This window comes from Balaenoptera physalus, assembly GCF_965194825.1.
Source record: "Balaenoptera physalus genome assembly, chromosome: 11".
Classification (NCBI taxonomy): Eukaryota; Metazoa; Chordata; class Mammalia; order Artiodactyla; family Balaenopteridae; genus Balaenoptera; species Balaenoptera physalus.
This window is the reverse complement of record NC_138896.1, coordinates 85,915,765-85,930,330: the sequence shown is the minus strand read 5'-3', so window position 1 is coordinate 85,930,330 and position 14,566 is coordinate 85,915,765. Positions and strand designations below refer to the sequence as shown.

At 44.3% G+C, this 14,566-nt stretch overlaps 1 protein-coding gene across 11 annotated transcripts in view; it reads right to left on the bottom strand.

Annotated features, from left to right (window-relative positions):
• The window catches only part of LOC309637527 (uncharacterized protein), a 432,423-nt gene that overhangs the window by 157,376 nt on the left and 260,481 nt on the right, over positions 1-14,566 (bottom strand). For 5 of the 11 annotated variants that reach the window (XR_014250582.1, XR_014250583.1, XR_014250584.1 and 2 more), the window contains one exon: positions 1,055-1,200. The exons of 4 other annotated variants lie outside the window; for them this stretch is intronic. Coding sequence is in view for 1 of the 7 variants with exons in the window: in XM_082412440.1 (XP_082268566.1) it covers positions 1,055-1,115 (61 nt within the window). In the remaining 6 variants the exon portion in view is untranslated. Of the gene's footprint in view, positions 1-190; positions 339-1,054; positions 4,760-14,566 lie in introns of those variants that run through there. 2 more of the 11 variants (XR_014250589.1, XM_082412440.1) reach the window with 2 other exon arrangements.

Genomic DNA, 14,566 nt, shown 5'->3' with positions numbered 1-14,566 from the left:
TGGACAGGCAAATACCTCAAAGTGTGGTGAATGTAAAGGAGTCACCAGGAAGGGCCCTGAGGGACTCGGGGTTCAGTGTTTGGCCTTGACTCTGTGTGACCTGGATCACTGCTCCCTCTGTGTGAGCCTGCATGGTCATGGGGTGCCACCCTTGATGCTGCTCCCAGTGACAGTTTTACCTCTTGTAAGGCACCGGAGCATGCAGCCAGCTCAGGGCTCCGGGGTAGTTTACGAAAGTCTCATTACAGTGTCCCTCTTGGGGTCTCTGCCACAGGTTCCCAATGCAGGTGAGACCACCTTGTAATGATGCTTTTCTGTGCATTTCACCCTGGAGTAAACTGAAATCCAAGTTGAGACAGAAGGAGAGAGGAAAGAGGAGAAGGGGAAGGGGAGGGAGGAGGGGGAGGAGGAGGAAGAGAAGAGACAATAGTGACCCTGAGTAAACAGAGGCACAGGAAGAAGAGAGAGACAGGTAGAGTGTGATCCTACTGTTCTTATTCCCAATGCATCTAGTACCAAACACCCTTCCCCTGTCCAGGAGGAAAGATGAGAGTTTGACTCAGGGCAGCTGGGCTTGAGCTACACTTCCCATCATTCGCCAGCTCTGACCTTGTCAAGTCATTGAACTTTGGTTGCTTCAGTTTCCTCATTTGCAAAAAGGGATTTAAATCACTGTATCCCATTCCCTGGGTGGTTTTGTCACTTGAATGAGATCAAACAAGTCAATACCCATCAACAGTGCTTTCAAAACATAAAAAATATGTTAACAAATACTAGTTGTCATTGTTATATATACACATTCACTACGTGTATGTACAGTGGATGTAAATGACAGAATCTATACTTTTGAGTTGGCTTGGGGTCAAAGGATGGACCGAGGCTGGAAACCTGGGTCTCCCAGAAAGAATGGATTCTAGCATTCTTCTCCGCTTCCTCATTATCTCCCAAGTGTATTTCCATGACGCCCCTAACTTTTCAGAGCGCTCACACATCAGTCATTTCACTGTCTCAGTAGGTTTGTTACTGAGTGACCAAAGGTGCTCAAGTGACCCACCTCTTTCGGTCACAGATTTTGAAATGGATGTAACTTGACATGACTGCATTGCTATCCTCATGAGGCTGGAGGGGGATGGAGTACATTGTAGGCTGGGAGACCTTCTTTCCACAAGCCACGTCCTCTTAAACCTCTGAGCTTCTCATCTCAATGGGAAAGAGAAAGTGCAGAGTGAGGGCATGCCATCAGACGTGAGGGGGACATCACTGATGAGAGCCACGCTTGCCAAGTCCAGAACAAGACTCTGTTAAGTTTATAAATGGTTCCCTCTAACACACCCTAAAAAGATGCTTAACCTCTGGCCTCTAGTGCCCAAGGTGCCACTCTTCCTCCAAGAAAGAGCAGCCCTCCTGGGGAGCTTCCAGAAACCATGCATTTCCTGACATTTGCAAAAGGCTCTTCGGGAACTGCTTCTCTACATCTGTCTGCTCCAACTAGAAAGAAATGGATTTCAAAACCATGTGGGGAAAAAACGTGACACACGGGGCAGGTCGGCCACACCACCTGCAGCTGTGGCACCCAGCATCACCAGGAGAGCACCCAGCCTCAGGGCACCCCTGCGCCCGCGGGCAGCGCTGCAAGGTGACTTTCTCAAGTCGGGGCGTGGCTCAGTGCTGCTCCTCTCCTCTCACAGCCCCCAGCCTCCCCACACTCTTCAGCGTCCTGGTTGTCAAAAGGGCAGGGGCCGTTGGAGCTGGAGGAGCCGCGTTGAAATGCCAGCCTCATCACTTATGAACTGAATGATTTTGGACAATGTTTTTTATCTTCTCTGAGTCTCAATTTCCTCATCTGAAAAATGGAGATGATCTTCTTCTTACAGGGTCAATGTGAGGATTCAGTGAGACACTGTGGATAAATGCTTAGCACAGCCGCTGACACATAGCAGGTGCTTCATCAGTAGTGGTTGCGTTCACTGTCTCGTCCATCCATTCATTTTAGGGAGGCAGAATGAACATGGTATAATTTAGACCCTTTTCCTTCTTTCCTAATAGGTGACTTTATCACTGAGGCCTGTCCTCATCACCCTATTACAAATTGCAAACCTGTATCACGGACTCCCCTCCCCACACACCTCCAACCCCCTCCCCATCCTTTTTGCACTACCGTAGTTTTTTGGGGTTTTTTTTAGTATTTATTTTATTTGGCTGTGCTGGGTCTTAGTTGTGGCATGTGGGATCCTCGTTGCGGCATGTGGGATCTTTTTTATTTTTAGTCGCGGTATGCGGGATCCTTAGTTGCAGCATGTGGGATCTAGTTCCCCAACCAGGGATGGAACCCGGGCCCCCCACATTGGGAGCGTGGAGCCTCAACCGCTGGACCACCAGGGAAGTCCCACTACCCTAGTTTTTAGAGCACTTTCACTTTCTTTCTTTCTCTTTTAAAAATTTTATTAAACTATATTTGACTTACAGTGTTGTGTTAGTTTCTGCTGTACAGCAAAATGATTCAGTTATCCTATCTATCTATTCCTTTTCATATCCTTTTCCATTATGGTTTATCCCGGGATATTGAATATAGTTCCCTCCGCTTACAGTAGGACCTTATGGTTTATCCATCCTGTAGGTAATAGTTTGCATCTGCTGATCCCAAACTCCCTATCCTTCCCTCCCCCACTCTCCCTCCCCTTAGGCAACCACTAGTCTGTTCTCTATGTCTGTGAGTCTGTTTCTATTTCGTGGATAAGTTCATTTGTGTTGTATTTTAGGTTCCACATATAAGTGATATCATATGGTATTTGTCTTTCTCTTTCTGACTTACTTCACTTAATATGGTGATCTCTAGGTCCAACCATGTTGCTGCAAATGGCATTATTTCATTCTTTTTTCTGGCTGAGTAATATTCCATTGTGTAAATACGACATCTTCTTTATCCATTCATCTGTTGACGGACATTTAGGTTGTTTTCATGTCTTGGCTATTGTGAATAACCAAGACAAGACCTATGAGCATGGGTGGCATGTATCTTTTCGAATTAGAATTTTGTCCAGATATATGCCCAGGAGTGGGATCGCTGGATCACATGGTAACTCTATTTTTAGTTTTTTAAGGGACCTCCATACTGTTTTCCATAATGGCTGCACCAATTTACATTCCCACAGTGTATGAGAGTTCCCTTTTCTCCACAGCCTCTCTAGTATTTGTTATTTGTAGACTTTTTGGTGATGGCCATTCTGACCGGTGTGAGGTGATACCTCATTGTAGATAAACTCCCTTTTTGAACATTAAATACAAGATGATGAAGTTGATGCTGATGATATCCATAGCCGTTTATGGGACACTTACTCTGTGTTTTATATATGTTATCTCCAATCTCAGTAACTCTACAAGGTGCATTTTATTTTCCCCAATTTGCACGTAAGGAAACCGAGGCTCAGAGAGGTTAGTTAACTTGTCCGAAGATGTCCATCCAGCAAATGGCAGAACCAGGGTTTGAATCCAGATTGTCTTAACTCCAGAGCCCAAATTCCTTCCATTCCCCACGAGCTGGGTCATCTTCGGCAAGTACTTAACCTCTCAATGCTTTAACTTTTCCCCCTGTGCAAAGAAGGCAACAAAAGTACCTAACCCAAAGTGTTGTTGCTTAGATTAACAGAAATAATTCATGCAAAACGCTTAGCGCAGTAATATTAGCTATGACATAGTTGTTTTTTATACCAGGGCTTCTCAAACATGTCTTAGAAGTACTCATCCCCTCTAAATAAAAAGTGACAAATAATTTCTGCGTAGGCTGCGAGTGACATCTACCTCTCAGTGGTTTTCAGCGCTTATTCGCAGGTTAAAGAGTCTGAGAAGTTCCACAGTAAAGAACCCAGTTACGCTCTTCCCCAAACTAGAAGATATAGATATTTAAATCGGTTAATTTTCACCTAACATTTTAGTCCTACCAAGAAAGAAAGGGGCCTTTTACGCCTGATTTGGAATGGAATTGCTTTGATAATCTCACTCTCGGCCAGCGTTGGGAAAAGGTCCTACTGGAGAAACATACCATTAAGAAGGACTTGCTTTGATACCGGCTGTTAATCCCATGGCCCAGCTTGACATTGTCTCTTAGCAACGTCCTGTCCTTTTCCCCTTTTCATTCTTGTGCCTCTAATGACATTTCCTCTCCTCTGGTTTCTCTTCAGGCTTTCACAGCCCCTTTAAGCCTCGTTTACACAGAGAGAAGCAGGAGCCGAAGGCCCTGCGCACATATTTATGTTAATAGTACCGAGGGGAGGAACAGCCTGTTCTGGGGGCTGATTTCCAACTGTCACATAAATCAGTCAGAAAAAAAAAAAAAAAGTTACTATTTTCACAAAGACACTGCCAGAGTGGAGCAGCAGGTCTTGGCAAGGCATCACCCACGCCTCCCTCCGCTTATGTGCGCCCTCCGTAATGTCCCCCTCAACCCTTAGGAAGGTGGGGGATGAAGATTCCATAGATGCAGAGGATTTCCAAGTCAGAAGGGACCTTTGAGATCATCTAGTACTAAATCACATGGAACCGTCTAGTAAATACCTCTGCTCGGGTCCTTTCCCCAGATGTTCCGGTGCTGTTGTCTGGAGGTGGAGCGTAAGAGAGATTTTGAAAGCTTTCCAGGTGACTCTCATGCGCATTGAGGCCTGGAATCCTGATGTCATCACACATCACGCAGGGACTTAGTGACACGGCCGAGCCCTGGCACCCAGCCGCGTCGTGTACCGTGATGTCACGCTGTCACTGAGTTCTGGGAACAGCAGCAGAAACACTAGACAGTGGTATGACTCGGGTTGTGCATCCACATCACTTGGGGAGCTCTTTCAGACTCACTCCTCACCCCCCACCCGCCCTTGCTCTACTTGGACCAACTGAATCAGAATCTCTTGGTGGAACCCCAGCACATAGATTCTGGAGAAAACCCTCCGTGGCAATATCGATATATATCCCAGTCTAAAAAAAAGATGCTAGTCTTGTAGACCACTCATTTTAGAGTTAGAAAAACTAGTGCTTAGATCCAGGGTCCATCAAACACATCAAACGTGTTCTGTGGACAAGTTATGTGACCTCCCTGATCCTCAGTTTCTTCATCTGCAAAATGGGACTGCACAGCTAACTCTCACTCATTCTTCAGTTTTGTGGTTCAAAAGCCATTTCTCCTTGGAAGTCAGGGCTGAGCTTTCTGACCAGTCCAGTCACTCACCCTCCCAGGATATGTGCTCACAAAGAGCACCAGAAACGTGTCCTTTGTACCACTGACCACAGTTCACCGATTCAGCAGTGTGAGACTGAACATGTGGTTTTTCAATGGATGAATAAATCATTAATAGTGATTAAATACTCGTGTAATGGATTATCCAGTCTCAGTCCCCACCACCAGTATTTAAGTTCAGTGAAATAAGAAGTCAAGCTGTCTTGTTTACGGCTGCATCCACAGTGCCTGGTGTGAGGCTAGCACTCAACACACTTTGAGTAAACACACAAAGGGCTGAATACATGACTGGGCAAGTGACTGATATATATGGAGCTGCTGGCTCACAGTGAACATGTAACAACCGTCAGCTGTTCTAATAATTATCTTCAGAGAGGTCCAGTGTCTTGCCCAAAGACACACAGCAGAGCTGAGACCTGAACTCAGTCCTTTGGACTGCCAGCCTCATTTTTCATCCATTATGTCAATCTGCCGTCCCTTTCACATTGAGGGGAGGGCATCTAGGAAATAATGGCAGCCTGGCTTTGCCCACTAGAATGAGCTGGAAACCTAGAGCTTCTTGCACATTCCCAGCCTCCAGTGATGCAGTCCATGCACATGCACGCACACACATTTGCCGATGATAATGACTATTGGCACGAAGCTCCTTGGTCCCCTCTTGAGAAAGTTTTGGATCGTAAGCTCCTTGAGGGCAGTAACCGTGGTTTTGGCTCCCCCCACACGATAGACCCATAGGAACTCTACTGTTTGCTAATGACAGGTTTGTGGTGGTGACACTGTTTTGATCTCAGCACCAGTCAAATCAAATGCATGGTGAGGCCAAATACCTGTGATGATTTCCAAATTTCCCCATTGGCCATCATGCTGTCTGGGATGTAGGGGGAGTTGGCACCTAGGGTGTCACAGAGAGGAGGTGGAATTCACGTTATAGGCTGCTTAAGCACCACTGGGGAGGGGAGTTTCAGAATAAGACTAGGGGAGAGTGTTTGGGGGAATGACTCTGAATGATCCCTTGTCTGTCTACACCAGCATGGAAATCAAGAACTTTTCAAATTTTCATTCTAGTAGATTTCATTAACTTAAAAGTTACTGTGAACCAGATACTAAGCCAAGTGCTTTATAAACATAATTTCATTTAATTCTTTTGATTCCGAGGGGTTTCAATCATTAGTGTCATTATCTTACACAGGTGAAAACTGAGGCTGAGAGTAATTTGCTAAAGGTCGCAAACACCAGTACAAGGCAAGACCAGCTCTGGAAGCAGGCCTAACTAATGATTCCTTAGTTCAGTCCACAAATATTTATTGAGACCCACTATGTGCCATGTTTTCTAGCTGCAAGGAATATATAGTTGGCACTCCATATCTGCAGGTTTCACATCAGGGGACATGGAGAGCCAACTGTGTATTCACTGTACTATGCCATTTTATATAACAGACTTGAGCATGCCTATAAACTTAACAGGCATGATCTCTGCCCTCATGGAGGTAATGGATAAGAGAAAGGACTCCCGTTTTCTTGGGGTACAAAGACCTGAAGTGAGGGAGTATATTCAGCAAAGGCCCGCAGCGGGGAGAGAGAAGATGGCATGTTTAAAGAACTAAAATAAAGGAAGTATGGCTGAAACATAAAAGGAGAGAGGGGACACATGAGACATGGTGAAACATGAGTTTAGAGGGGTAAATCTGGATCTGCCATGCAGGGCCTCCAAAGCCATGATAAGGACATGTTAAGAACACTGGAGCGACTTCCCTGGTGGTCCAGTGGTTAAGAATCCACCTTCCAGTGCAGGGGACACAGGTTCGATCCCTCTTTGGGGAACTAAGGTCCCACATACTGCGGGGCAACTAACTACTGAGCCTTTGCGCTCTGGAGCCCGCGTGCCACAACTAGAGAAAAGCACACCACAACTAGAGAGAAGCCCGTGCGCCACAACGAAGATCCTGTGTGCCGCAACTAAGACCCAGCATAGCCAAAAAAAAAAAAGGAACACTGGGAACCCACTGAAAGGTTTTGAGCAGGAGGCGACATGATCAGATTTCGGTTTTAGAAGGATTACTCTGGCTTCCTCTGGGTGGAAAAAGTGTGTGTGTGGAGTAGGGTGTTGGAGGGATGCTGAATTTTTTTATGCCTAATGCCACAGTAACTGCTCCATCTTCTTGGGGTGGACCCAAGGGCAGTGGGAGAGGCAGGAGAGCAGGGGGATGTGATGTCAAACATGGCCATCCTTCACTGGGCATCTCGATGTATCAGGTGTGATGCTAAAAAGAGATGGTGCACATGATTTCTGTGGTTGGCAGTGTTCTGAGATGGCCGCAAACGGTCCCCACTTCCTGGTTTTCACATCCCTGTGCAGTTCCCTCCCCTGGAGTGTGGACTGGACCTGGTGACTTCCTTCAAACAAATAGAATGAAGGAGAACTAGTGGGATGTCGCTGCCGTGACTGGGTGACAGAAGACTGTCTTGCTGTGCCTCTCCCCCTTGCTTGCTCTGAGGTACCTTCCTATATGAGTCTGTCTATAGCAGAGGAACTGAGGGCTGTCTGTAGTGCTCAGCCAGTGATGCCTGGAAGCCTCTCTTCCACCACCCGCAGAAACTTTAGCCTGGCAACAACCAGTGAGGGAGCTTGGCAGCAGATCCATCCCCAGCTGGGAGCACTGTGGCTCCCACCAGCACCTTGACTGTAGCCTGTGAGAGAATCTACAACAGAGGACCCTGTGAAGCTATGCCTGGTTTCCTGACCCTTGGAAACCATGAGAATGAGAAATGTGTGTTGTTTAAGCCACTCATTTTGGGGCTAATTTGTTACACAGCAACATAGAGCTGAGACACTGTTACATGATGTCACAGAAGACAAGTGAGGACACGGTATTGAGAAGGGGGAGTGACAAGCATCGTCAAATGTGGCAGGGAGATCAAAGATAACCAGGAATGATAAGGAAAAAGAAAACATTGAATCTGACAAGGAAGCAATGCGAGGGAAGCTGGGTGGGGTGGGGTAGAAAGGGTAGCTTCAAGACTTCTATGGCATCCATATAGATCCTATATGATGTGACCAAATTTAAACTCCAATTACTGCTTCAGGCGGGAAGTATGACCTTTTGAGAATGAATAATGCAATCTGTTTTTGCTTTCTGTTTCTCATTTGAATTTGGGTCCCAATCCTATAATCCTGTGCTTCTAAAAACTCTCCTAAAGGCATCTGTTAATGAATACAGCATCTGGATTTGCAGTGCTGATCCAAATTCTTCCTTCCCTTTCTCTGGATTCTGCTCCCACTGATGCACCCCCTGTGTCCTTAAAGTGCATCTTTTCTACACACTACCTGTTGTCTTTGGAGCAGACTTGGGAACAAAATGAAAAACTGTATACACATGACCTGGGCGTGTGAAGTCAGAGTCTGGGTAAAGTCAAGTTCAAGTTCTTTCCTTGCTGGAGTTTCTTACCTATAAAAGACTCATAGACTGCCACATGACACTCCATGTCCTTGCCCTCTCTCCAGCTTAAACTGTTCCCCTTCAGTGCACAGCAGGAGAAATAATCAAAGAGTTTGGAGTCCCCATTTTATTGCTGTGTGGCTTTGAGGAAATGATTTAATCTTTCTGAGCCTCAGTCTCCTCTACTGCAAAATGGGAGCAGTAGTACCTCCCTCTTGGGGTTGTTTGGAGGAGGATGAAAGGAGTTGATGTAAATAGGGCACTGAGCGAGGTCTCAGCATGAAGCCTTGCTGATGTGAGGAGCAGCTAACCTTCTCAAGCTTTCTCACCTGCATGGCAAACCCAAAACCACTGGAGGCTACCAGGCCAGCTGCCTGAGATGTGTCAGAAACAGCCTGGGGAGGCAATTTGCTTTCAAAGAGAAATAGGCAGAGGGGAATAAAAACAAGACAGCCAGCAGTGGGCCCAGCCCTGAGCCAGGATAATTTGGCACTTGGCGGCTTCGGCTTCGGCTTCGATGGCTAGAGGTGCACCGCCCAGAGAGTGAGTCTCTGCAGGAGCTCACAAGCTCAGGACTGTCCTGAAACCCCATGTTGATCGGGAAGATCTGGCGGGGCTGCTGCTTGGCACCTGTACCTGCCTATTCGAAACCCAGAGTTGCCTGAAATTACCTTGCTCTGATTTTTTCATGCCACCGAGGCCCGCTCCTCCTCCTGGCAGTAGAGTTGGTTTTCTCTCTTTCATTCTCTTTCGAGGGGGGTGGAACAGATGCCGAGGCTGCCTGAGAAAAGTATACAGGACACTAGCCAGCTGTTGCGAGCATTTAGTCACTATGAAACTTAGAAAACAACATCGTGCCGGCTGCTAGCATGCGGGTTACAATACAGGAGTCTTCACCATGACATTTATTACTGTGTTTTCTTTCTGGAAGACAGTTTCTGGGTTTTTGGCACACAGATCCTGGCCTCCTACTTTGGAAGTTGATGTGCCTGGCTTCATTTCACTGTTCAGGTCCCAGGTCACCTTCTTGGAGAGACCCACCCTGGTAACCCGCTCTAAGCAGCCCCTTTGTCTCTATCCCCTGCAGAGTTACTTGCTAACTCAGTAACCTGTTAAATTGCTTTCTAGCCCTATCTGGCATTGTTCCTTTTGCCTATATTTACACCAGTAAGTTGTCCATGCTCCCCACTAGAGTCCAGTTCAGTGTGGGCAGGAACTTCATCCAACCCCTTCATCTCCATATCTTTATCCACCCTATGTTGACGGGATGATTATTATCATCTCCATCTTACAGATGAAGAAACTGAGGTTCAAATAAATCAGAAGGGTTTCCCTAGGTCATAGAACTAGTTAGTGGTGGAATGAGAATTAAAATCAGGGTATGTGAGTGTGCTTGTCCATATAGTAGCCACAGGCCACATGTGGCTATTGAGCCCTTGAATTGTGGCTTGTCCAAACTGTCATGTACTCCAAGTGTAAAATGCATACTGGATTTTGAAGACTGAGTACAAAAAGTAAAAGAATATTAAAATATCATTAATAATTTTTTATGTTGATTATATGATGAAATGATAGTCTTTGATATATTGGGTTAAATAAAATCAAATATTAAGATTAATTTCACCTGTTTCTTTTTAAAAAATTTTTATTGGCGTATAGTTGCTTTACAACGTTGTGTTAGTTTCTGCTGTACAGCAAAGTGAATCAGCTATACGTATACATACATCCCCTCCTTTTCGGATTTCCTTCCCGTTTAGGTCACCACAGAGCATTGAGTAGAGTTCCCTGTGCTATACAGTAGGTTCTCATTAGTTACCTGTTTTATACATAGTAGTGTATATATGTCAATCCCAATCTCCCAGTTCATCCCACCCCCCTCTTCCCCCCTTGGTGTTCATATATTTGTTCTCTACATCTGTGTCTCTATTCTGCTTTGCAAATAGGTTCATCTGTACCATTTTTCTAGATTCTACATATAAACAATATTATACGATACTTGTTTTTATCTTTCTGACTTACTTCACTCTGTATGACAGTCTCTAGATCCATCCACATCTCCGCAAATGGCACAATTTTGTTCCTTTTTATGGCTGAGTAATACTCCATTGTATATAGGTACCACATCTTCTTAATCCATTCCTCTGTTGATGGACATTTAGGCTGCTTCCATGTCCTGGCTATTGTAAATAGTGCTGCAATGAACTTTGGGGTGCATGTAACTTTTGAAATTATGGTTTTCTCGGGGTATATGCCCAGTAGTGGGATTTCTGGGTTGTATGGTAGTTCTATTTTTAGTTTTTTAAGGAACCTCCATACTGTTCTCCATAGTGGCTATATCAGTTTACATTCCCACCAACAATGTAAGGGGGTTCCCTTTTCTCCACGCCCTCTCCAGCACCTGTTTCTTTTTATTTCCTAAAATGTGGCTACTAGAAGATTTAAATTATATATGGGGCTCAAGTTGTATTTCCATTGGACTGCCTTAGTCTATACTTTTTTTTATTGAAGTATAGTTGATTTACAAAACTGTGTTAGTTTAGGTCAGTACTTTTAATCACATCACATAGTAAGAACTGAAATATTAGTAGACATGATGTATTGTCACTGTTAGTGCTAATAATAACACTAAAATTCAGTCATCCAATTTAGAATTCCCTCTTCTGTTTTCTAAAGTTCGTTTGTGGTGGGATGAATTGGGAGATTGGGATTGACATATATACACTAATATGTATAAAACAGATAACTAATAAGAACCTGCTGTATTAAATAAATTAATTAAATTAAAAAAAATAAAGTTCGTTTGTTAAAAAAACAGTTGCCCTTTTATTTACCTACATATATTAGGTGCCTACTTTATGCAGACCACTGTGCAAGGTGCTTCTTGATGCAGTCAGAACCTGCATTAATCAGGAAGTGACAGAAACCCAGCCTGAACTACCACAGGAATAAGAGAGGGGATTAGCTCAAAGAATCCTGGGTAGCTCACAGATCTGAAGAAAGAGCTGAGTGAACGGTGTCAGGAATGGGACTCCAAATCTACTCTTTCCCTCTCTCAGTTCTACCTCTTTCTGAGTGTTGGCTCCTTTTCCTCAATCAGCTTCCTTCCATGGCTAGAGGCAGATTTGACGGCAGCTTCCAAGCTCACTTCTTCCCAGCTTCATCACCAGAGTCAAAGGGCTGCCTCTGTATCAACTCCAAAAAGGACTCTCATTGGCTTAAATTGATCACGTGTGGCTCTCTCAGGCCAATCACAGGTGGCACATGATGATTGGCCCAGCTGGGTCACATACTCATCCATGTAAACTGATTGGCGATCCCCATTCCAACCAAAAGCTGGAAAAGGAATATTTCTGAAATTAAAGAGCGATTCTTTTGTGATGAAGGGAGGTATGCTGAGCAGATAGACAAACGCATAGTGCCTTTCTGGGTGCCACTGTCTTCTCTGTGGAAACGAATTTGAGAAATGATAAAAATCTCTGTAAAAGTGAAGATGAAAAAACTGGTACTAAAGGTCCGAGATATTAGAGAAATTTTACAGAAAATTAAAATGGGAATAGAAGTCTTTTGTGGGTGGTATAAGGGGAGTATATACGCTGACTCAAACATAAATATCCCTTTAAAAGTGCCTGCCATTGTCTCTTGTGACCATCTATGTTCCAGACATAGCCCTGAATGCAGTGAAGCTGGGCTAATAAATGGACTCCACCTCTCATCACTGTTGGAGTATTGCTGCTCATTTGTTGAGTACTCACAGTGCAGAACACGGAATTAAAAACAGTTCTGGTCTACTAGACAAACAGTCTCATTCAGGGCATATTTTCTGTTGAACGACATGCCCCTGAAAAACCCACTTGTGCTCAAAACGTCTTCCTTTTTCTTAGAGAAGAGGCTTGGTCCCTACACACACACACACACACACACACACACACACACACACACACACACACACACACACACAATGTGCCTCCTCTTCATTAGGGGTTCAGCCCCTCCCCCCTTTCAGCTTTATGCTATAAAGCTGTCAGCTTATTGTCATCTTATACCACCACCTCCAGCGTCCGAGAGCAGAGCCTTCCTTTGTCACTTCGTCGTGGAAGTCACGTTTGGACACATTTCATTAAAATTGAGAAAATTGGGCTTCAGGACTGGAAACATAATTAGAGTTGAATATGCAGACACTCAAGAGACCTTGGGGTAAGTTATAAGGCGATCCATCCATGCCCAGAGAACCCCGTGGATAGCTGGAAATACATACATATCAACACCCCTACTAACTTCATAGAGATTTTTAAAAGTATGTGCTCACATTCATTTTTCACTCTTTCCTGTATTTTTGGAAAGATGTAGTAGGAGTTTCCCCTCTTGCTCTCTTTCTGACCGCTTAGTTTCACAAAGACAAAGAGGTGAAATTCTAACTTTTCAGCTCGGATGGAGGGGTCTTGTCTAAACTATAGGGGCAGAGAGAGCTGCTCTTTGCTATGCATGCCTGAAGCATTATGCAAATAAGAGTCAGGTTTCTTGGCTGGCAAGACCATGTTTGGGGGAAAAAGGCTGGGGAGAGGGGTTGTCTCAGGAGGTAGCTCAGGCCTGGTGTACAGTCTTTGTCATCATCATACTCTTAGGAAACCTCTGAGCTATGTTTCCACCAGCTCACCTGCAGTGTGCCACGGAGGCCAAAGATAGGTGGGCCCAAGAGACAACCCTTATATAAAAATTTAAATAAGTTCCCTTTAGAGGTGTGGTTTGGTTAGACAAAACCCGGAGAGTTTTGTCTGGACCAGTCCTCATTACACAGTTTTTCTGATTTGAAGCAAATTGATGCTTTACACAAATAATTAAAAATTAGTTCTCTAATGTATGTAGCCTCTCTGGAATGAAGATCAATGGAGACATTTTTTAAAAGTGGAGACTGGGGGTTGGGGGACACGTTTTCCTCCCTGGAAGCTTTCATGTTTAATTAAATCTGTAAATTAAATATTTTTCCCCTTCTCATTTTAAATCCCAGCCAACTGGTGTCTTGGCTTTCTGGCAAGACAAATCTACATGTCTAGCTTTGCAGGTAATGGTGACTCACTGTTGTAACCCAATGGGAGGGAAGAAAACAGGCACAAAAAAGCTCTCCTCCTTACTGCAGAACACAGAATGCCATTTCTGGAACAGTTAGTAATTTCTAGTTAAACACTGCCAGTTTTATCTTAAAGGAACCGTTACATGGTTTTGCTTTTGCTTATTTCTGATTTTTATATCTGAGGTTATTTCAGAGCATAGAAAGGGAATGAAGTTGATCATCCATACAAATAGAGTATCCCTTTGTAATGATTTGCCTGTGTAAAATGATGGCTTTGATGTCACTGGTCGTGAGATTTCAATCCCCACATCACAATATTTCTTGAACTGCTCAGTTTAATTTTAGGCATTGAAAGGAACCAGAGCTTTTGGCAGTAAAATTCCCAGTTATATTTTCTGTTCTAATTCTGATGTTTTTCCTACGCTATGACATATAGAGATGTTTTCTTCTTCTAAGATGTGCCCCAAAACTTTGCCTTGATGCGTTGGGTGTCTGGAAAACAACTTGAATGTCTTTAACCAGAACTGAAAGAAGAAATAATTTGGTATTATGTGATGAAGGCTTTTCTCCTAATAATCAAGCCCTGAGTCAAATGAATCAGAGTTCTCAGTAACTTCCCAAGTATCCGCCAGGCAGTTCACGATTCAGAGGACCCCATCGTGTGCCCACCTCATGGCCTTTGCACATGCTCTCCCTCTACTTCCACCTCCCTCCTGCTCATTCTTCTTTCCCTGGACCTCTCCTACTCATCATTTCCCAGTTTAATATAACTTCCCTGATACTTCCTGGTTAATTTTAGTCCCTGTGGCGTCCTGTGATTTTTCTTGTGAAAAAATTATA